We start from the raw sequence: 7,500 nt of genomic DNA, 5'->3' as shown, positions 1-7,500 counted from the left end.
TAGGTTGATGGAATAAACATTTCTTCTCTAAATGAGCTTTTCTGAATCCATGTCAGGACATAAGGGTCAATCAGGGTCATCACAGTCTTACCAGTGCAGCTCTGTGTGTCCTTCCTCTTCTTTAGGTCCACCATCAGAAATGCCAGGAGCATCCACAGCAAGACTCGCCAGAGGATCAGCCAGGATGCCTACCGCAGGAACAGCCGCCGATACCTCCAGCAGAAGACCAGCGGCCGCCCCACTCAGCCGCACAGGAACTCCAGCAACGCCGCAAAGTCGCCACTGAGGGAGAGGAAGAACCAGGGTAAGGAAAACATGTCCGACAGCTCAGGCGTAACACTGAATTATTCTTTGAAATTATAAAGTCACATATTTACAAGGGGGAAAAAAATCAGAAAAATAGTGCTTGTTTTTGTTCTTTAGTTTGATCAAAGTTTGGTGCAGAATGTGAAACTGTGGCGCAGCCGTCTACAAAGCCTGTCTGAACACTCACATAACCGCATCGTTGTGCTGTTTGTCACCCACAGAAAACATTCCCGATCAGTCCAGCTGCAGTTCGGAGGGTGAGCTGAAGAAGGAGGCCCCGATCGTCCCCCCCCGGCCCAGCCCGGAGCTCATCCTGGAGCGCTGCAGCAACAACACCCGCAAGAAAGTCAGCATCTACAAGTCCGGCTCCGGCTCTGCCAGCTAACAGGAGTTCACCGTGCCTTTTCGGAGCTTCGTTTCTTCGTTATGCTAAGCTAATCCAGCTATTTCTCCCCATTCCCTGTTTTAAGGCTAAGATACGCTAGCTGTTTCCCCTGTTTCTAGTGTTTGTGTTAAGATAAGCTAGCCGTTTCCAATGCTAAGCTAAGCTAGCTGTTTCCAGTGTTTGTGTTAAGATAAGCTAGCCGTTTCCAATGCTAAGCTAAGCTAGCTGTTTCCCCTGTTTCCAATGTTTGTGTTAAGATAAGATAGCCGTTTCCAATGCTAAGCTAAGCTAGCTGTTTCCCCTGTTTCCAATGTTTGTGTTAAGATAAGATAGCCGTTTCCAATGCTAAGCTAAGCTAGCTGTTTCCCTTGCTTCCAGTCTGTGTGAACTTATTTGGTTGCAGCGTTGGGAAAAATAATGATGTGATTAAAATGCTTTGTCTTTATTTATTTTTGCTTAACGTAGCGAACAACATCCGATAATAAAACCTTTTATCTCTGCGCTTTTCACGATCATGTCCTCAGATTACTCTCACATAATAAAGCATCACCTGTTCTCCGGTCCTCCCTTTGGGTCCTGGGTTTTCTGGAAAGTCATGGAATTAAGAAAGTCCTATTCCAGGCAGGGAAAGTCAGGTGATGTAAAACAATCACTGTAAATTATGGATTTCATGCATCATATGAACAATGATCTGTTATCAACATCACCCTGACTCTAACTCTCCCTGGTGGGAGGACCTCCAGAGTCCAGACTAGACCCTGTTGAACATCAGAGCCCTGCAGTTCTTCTTCTGTGGTTTCTGCTTTAAGTCCTATTTGCTCCTCCCGTCTCCCCTTTTGTAGAATATCACTGCAGGACAGGTGGGCGTCACCTTTTCTTTTGCCTATTTACAATCACCGATCATTACTGTCACACCTCAGGTGAATCTACACCTGGTCCTTACTTTAAACCGTGACTCCGGTGCTCTTCCTCTCCACATGAGTGCTTCCTGATATCTGCAGGTGAAATCCTGACGTAAAAAGTCTAAAACCAAACTTTGACCCCGACGTGATTTGAACACGCAACCTTCTGATCTGGAGTCAGACGCGCTACCGTTGCGCCACGAGGTCCCGCTGCCTCCATCTCACCTGAGGGACGATCAAGATGGTTCAGCTCCGGTCACACCGTTTCTCCCATGACTTCACCTGAGGAACACCAGCACCAGTCAGCAGTCTGCTTTAGCTAGGTTAGCTTGGTTAGCTTGGTTAGCTAGGTTAGCTTGGTTAGCCTCGTTAGCAGCAACACGAACTCACGGGATAAGGGAAGAAAATAACCGTTGATTTACCGCTAAAGTGTCACGTGACGAGGTAACTGGCGAACTGCCAACTAACCACAGAACTAGTTAACTACAGGGGTGGTGACCTGTTGCCAGTTACCAGTGCTTCTGTGCTATTGACGTTAGCTAGTTTAGCTAGCCAACTTCCGGTCACAAGCACACAGTTGGCCGCCACCGTCACGACGCGTGTGTACGTAACCACGTCAGGTATGACTTGGGAAAGGTCGACAGAAGTCACAGTTCCACCGCACAGGTGGCTCCAGGTACAACCAGCACCTGTGTGACCATCATATCCCGGTTCACAGTGAACCTGCTTCAGGTCCCTGGTGGTCTAGTGGTTAGGATTCGGCGCTCTCACCGCCGCGGCCCGGGTTCGATTCCCGGTCAGGGAACTTCCTTTTTATCAACCATAGGACCGTAAACTGTCCACCAGAAATAAACAGGAGGCTCACCTGTTCAGGTAGGAAGGTGGACGGTCCGCTACATAGATTACATTAATACACACACTCTTTATTATTCAGGTTTATTTATATATCGTGTTTCAAATAATCCTAATTTTAGTCTATTTATCGTGTTGTTTGTGTGTGTTTGTGTGTGTGTGTGTGTGTGTGTGCCTGCTCTTAATCTCTTAATCTCTTAATCTCTTAATCTCTCTCACCTATGAGCTCTGGAATAATTCACTACAGTAACTAATCATATTTACACAAGAAGAATTAATAATAGTCAATGGTAGTTAATGATAGTTAATGATAGTTAATGGTAGTCATTGATAGTTAATGATAGTCAATGGTAGTTAATGATAGTTAATGATAGTTAATGATAGTTAATGATAGTTAATGATAGTCAATGGTAGTTAATGATAGTTAATGATAGTTAATGATAGTCAATGGTAGTTAATGATAGTTAATGATAGTTAATGATAGTCAATGGTAGTTAATGATAGTTAATGATAGTTAATGATAGTCAATGGTAGTTAATGATAGTTAATGATAGTCAATGGTAGTTAATGATAGTTAATGATAGTTAATGATAGTCAATGGTAGTTAATGATAGTTAATGATAGTTAATGATAGTTAATGGTAGTCATTGATAGTTAATGATAGTTAATGGTAGTTAGTAATAGTGTAGATTTAACGACGCTCAGTCTTTGGTCCAGGACAGAGGATGAGGAGTCCTCTGCTCTCCCCTTCATCCTTCATCCCTCCTCTCCATCCCTCCTCTTCATCCCTCCTCTCCATCCCTCCCCTTCATCCCTCCTCTCCATCCCTCCTCTTCATCCCTCATCTTCATCCCTCCTCTTCATCCCTCCTCTCCATCCCTCCCCTTCATCCCTCCTCGTCATCCTTCATCCCTCATCTTCATCCCTCCTCTTCATCCCTCCTCTCCATCCCTCCTCTTCATCCCTTCCCTTCATCCTTCATCATCCTTCATCCCTCCTCGTCATCCTTCATCCCTCCTCTCCATCCCTCCTCTTCATCCCTCATCTTCATCCCTCCTCTCCATCCCTCCCCTTCATCCCTCCTCGTCATCCTTCATCCCTCCTCTCCATCCCTCCTCTTCATCCCTCCTCTCCATCCCTTCCCTTCATCCTTCATCCCTCCTCTCCATCCCTTCCCTTCATCCTTCATCCCTCCTCTTCATCCTTCATCCCTCCTCTTCATCCTTCATCCCTCCTCTTCATCCCTCCTCTCTGCAGAGACTGCGTGACTCAGAAAGCTTAGTCAAGTTACTGAGATCAAAGCAGCAGAGCACCGGATATTAGGTAATGATCTCTTCCCTTCAAAATAAAATACGGGAAAAGTAATTTGTCATTTCCTCATCCAACAACATCCATGTGACGCCATCAGAGGACAAGAGCAAGTAAATGTATGTGAGTGAATTCACCCTCTGAAGCCCCACTGAGCTAAATACACAACAGACTGACCCTCAGACAGCGAACAGGACACAAAATATTAAGAATTACACACAGATCCAGACTTTTAATGTGTCTAAACCCACAGCACATAAAGACCAGGTGTGGTGTGAGCGCCTCAGGATCCACAGACGGAGGAAATAAAGCGCTTTGCATGCTTGTATGAATGTAAAACACAACAGATACTTCAGATACTTCAGTCAGTCAAAGAACTTAATAAACAGACGACTTCAGCAGTGAAAACACAGTCAGATATCAAAATATTCTGTCCATACATTTATCAATCTTCCCTCTCTGGTTTTTAATGCCTGGTGCTAATAATTAAATAAATAAAGTCCTTCTTTATTTATTGCTTCCTACTCATCTGTAGTCTTGTCTGTAAATACCTTTATTTTGAAAAGCTCGCCAGAAACGCCTGTCTCTTCCTGCCGCCAGCTTGCCGCTCGGTGCCGCAGCCTGCGGATCTGGGAGACAGAGCAGAGAGGACTCACCTCTCCGGTCCGAGCCTCTCCCAATGCCACCGGACACCGACGGACGGACAGCGGGACTCACCGGGAACATGGCGGCGGCGGCGGCGGGAACGACGAGCTGCTGGCCGGGACCGGAGCGCCGTTAACCGGAGGAAGGACGTGTCTGGTAACGGAGGAGCATCACTTAACACAGGTCAGCGACTATGAGCGTAACACCTTAGATTAGATCAAGACACATAGTCACATGCGTCAATCTATCAGTGTATCGATCAGTGTATCGATCCGGGTGTCGGTCGGTGCCCGGTGCTGGTCCTGGTCCTGGTCTCTGGTCCTGGTCTCTGGTCCTGGTCTCTGGTCCTGGTCTCTGGCCTCCTTCTGATGGGAAGCAGCATCATCTGGGTTTGTTTTGTTCGTCGTTGTCAAATGTAACGTTCGTGGTTAGACTTCTGTTAATAGTTATTCTGGTAACATCCCATAATAACAGGATCAGCCTCCCTCATGACAATGAGAATGATAATAATAATAATAATAATGATAATAATAATAATAATAATCATAATAATGATAATGATAAGAACAATAATAATAATAATGATAATAATAATGATAATGATAATGATAATAATACTACTACTAATAATAATAATAATAATAATGATGATAACGATGATAATAATAATAATAATAATAATGATAATGATAACAATAATGATAAGAACAATAATAATAATAATGATAATAATAATACTAATAATGATAATGATAATGATAAGAACAATAATAATAATAATAATAATAATAATGATGATAATAATAATAATTGCCATGTTACCGACACAGATGCGATGAGGATCACACTAAAGGCTCCTGCTCCTCCCTCACAGTCTCAGAGGTCCTGAGGTGCTGAGCTCCACCACTGGTGGTTGGTTTTACATAAACAAGAAGAAAAGGCCGAAGGAGGTCACATCAACAGAGAGACGATCAAAACATATTGATTAAAGCAGAACGGGGTCCTCTGTGTCCACATCCTGGTGTCTAGATGACCAGTAGGTACAAAAGTGTTGGAACTGGTCCAGTAGATCACTGGAACAGGGTGTTATGCCAACAATGTAAAAGCCACCAGACTACATTCACTAAAACAGGGATTTTAGCTCACAGAACACAGGAGCTGCTGGTCTGCTGCTGCCTCCATCGGGTAGTTTATTAGTGCTATAGTGAGACTTTGGTGTGTTAAAGGGTTGCTTCAGGATCCAACCTGATATCTGTGTAACACACAGTAACACAGTAACACACTGACTGATGGAGGCAGCAGCAGAGCAGCAGCTCTAAAATCCCTGTTTTAGTGAATGTAGTCTGGTGTGTGTGCTGTTTGTGGTTAAACCAAAAGGATCTTCCAGGTCTCTCTCTGTAGGGATCCTTTCCATGATGCTGTCACACACTTAGAATAACACTCTGAGCCTGTCAGTGGATCAAACAAGCTCTTTCAGTGGACCTACTAACAGTCATTTCACTTGCAGCAGTGTGATAAACACGTTCCCTGTGTGTATCTGTGTGTGTGCATAAAGCTGACAGTGTGTATTTATATATCTGTGTCCACAGAGGCGATGAGGGGAAACCTGAAGGCAGCATCCCGTTCCTAAGCAACAACAACAGCAACACAGCGTGCGGTACCACAGTCACACCATGGGCTACAAGGTAACAGCAGCGCCGCCCAAAGCGGCTCCAGAGCCGATGAGTCACAGCGTCTGCAGTAGTAACAGCTGCTGAAGGTGTCGACTCATTCAGCGTTTACGTGCACGCTGGTACTCCAGTGTGGCGCAATCAGCTGATGTCCTCTGGACGCTCTGAATGAGGCCTCGTTCCTCTGGACCTGTGCGACCTGCCGGTGTTCTTCAGCACAAATAACGTGTTTACAGCCTGGTGGTTCGGTCTCGAGCTAATTTTCATGTTTCTATATTAAGGGCAGTGACAGCTGGGTGCTGTGACGGATGGCGAGCCAGCGGCTAGTCGTGGAAAAGGCCATAAATGTAATGATTGAAATACATTGTGTTGTAAATCAGCTGATCAGTGCGGCCTTACATCACGTTGGACGTTTACTTCGGACCGATCTTGGTGTTAGCGAAGGGGCTAGCCTGCTGCTACGCCGTTAGCTCAGACTGTACCTGGGAGTAGGCGGAGTCGGGTGCTGCCAAGATGGCGACGACCATGGAGCCGCCCACTGAGCTTCAGTCTGGCTTCCATGACGGCGTCCATGTTTCACGCCGGCTGAGCATCCAGAATATACGTCTCAGTTTTACTGCAGTTTATTGAACCGCTTTGTAGAATACTCGATTCTGATTGGTCAGTGATGGCATTCGGTCTGTTGTTTCTGTGGATGCACTTCTGATTGTTAATCACACTTTAAATCGATGAAAACGTTTTTAAATCAATGTTTTACGTCACGTATTGATTTGTTTGGTGCGTAGCAGCATCATTACTGCAAAACGAACCCCGAGGATTTTAGGGACATGAAGCATCTGAAGGTCGAGGACGCAGGCGCAGCGTTTAGAGGTCAGAGGTCAGAGGGGTAAAGAGGGTTTAGATTAACGCGTCCAGATTGTTGAAATGTAGATAAATCAATCAATCAAACATTTGAGAGAAGTGAATCAACCGGCTGTTTGGATCCATTCGCTCCGTTTCACCTCCACAGCCGAGTGTCATTTCACTGTTCGGGTCTGACGGTCGCACTCACTCATGATTTATCGCTTCTGTATTAAAGAGAGAAGAAGAAGCTGGATTCTGTTCTCTGATTGGCCGAAGCATAAATGTCACGCTGCATCCGACATGAACCGACCAATCAGCCGCTCTGAGGTTTGATTCAGAGCTGCTGCTGCTGACACACACATAACATCCAGCTCCCTCTCACCCGCCAGGCCCGATTAAAGCACACACACACACACACACACACACACATTCACACACACACACACACACACACACACACACTCACTGCAGCAACTCACACATGCTCCTACCTTTTAATCTGGAGGAGTTTATGGCTCCATAAGTCCATGCATAATGCACACACACCTCTGGCTGAGTGTGTGTGTGTGTGTGTGTGTGTGTGTGTGTG

The 7,500-nt window shown here is 45.4% G+C and overlaps 1 protein-coding gene and 2 non-coding genes across 4 annotated transcripts in view; 2 read left to right on the top strand and 1 right to left on the bottom strand.

The window, feature by feature from the left end:
- ncf1 (neutrophil cytosolic factor 1) overlaps positions 1-1,200 on the top strand; it is a 6,770-nt gene extending 5,570 nt beyond the window's left edge. For both annotated transcript variants that reach the window (XM_070856118.1, XM_070856119.1), the window contains exons 10-11: positions 126-304; positions 528-1,200. In XM_070856118.1, the coding sequence (XP_070712219.1) occupies positions 126-304; positions 528-691 (343 nt within the window). In that variant the 3' untranslated portion in view covers positions 692-1,200. The remainder of the gene's footprint in view (positions 1-125; positions 305-527) is intronic.
- A 528-nt stretch (positions 1,201-1,728) lies between these two features.
- On the bottom strand, positions 1,729-1,800 carry trnaw-cca (transfer RNA tryptophan (anticodon CCA)). The gene has a single exon. It is a non-coding gene; the product is annotated as a tRNA-Trp (tRNA).
- Positions 1,801-2,326: 526 nt separating this feature from the next.
- trnae-cuc (transfer RNA glutamic acid (anticodon CUC)) lies at positions 2,327-2,398 on the top strand. The gene has a single exon. It is a non-coding gene; the product is annotated as a tRNA-Glu (tRNA).
- The last annotated feature ends 5,102 nt before the right edge of the window (positions 2,399-7,500 follow it).

The sequence above is a fragment of the Pempheris klunzingeri genome, unplaced genomic scaffold (assembly GCF_042242105.1).
Source record: "Pempheris klunzingeri isolate RE-2024b unplaced genomic scaffold, fPemKlu1.hap1 Scaffold_57, whole genome shotgun sequence".
NCBI classification, from domain to species: Eukaryota; Metazoa; Chordata; class Actinopteri; order Acropomatiformes; family Pempheridae; genus Pempheris; species Pempheris klunzingeri.
Note: the sequence above shows the minus strand (reverse complement) of the source record. Positions and strands in the feature narration are given on the sequence as shown.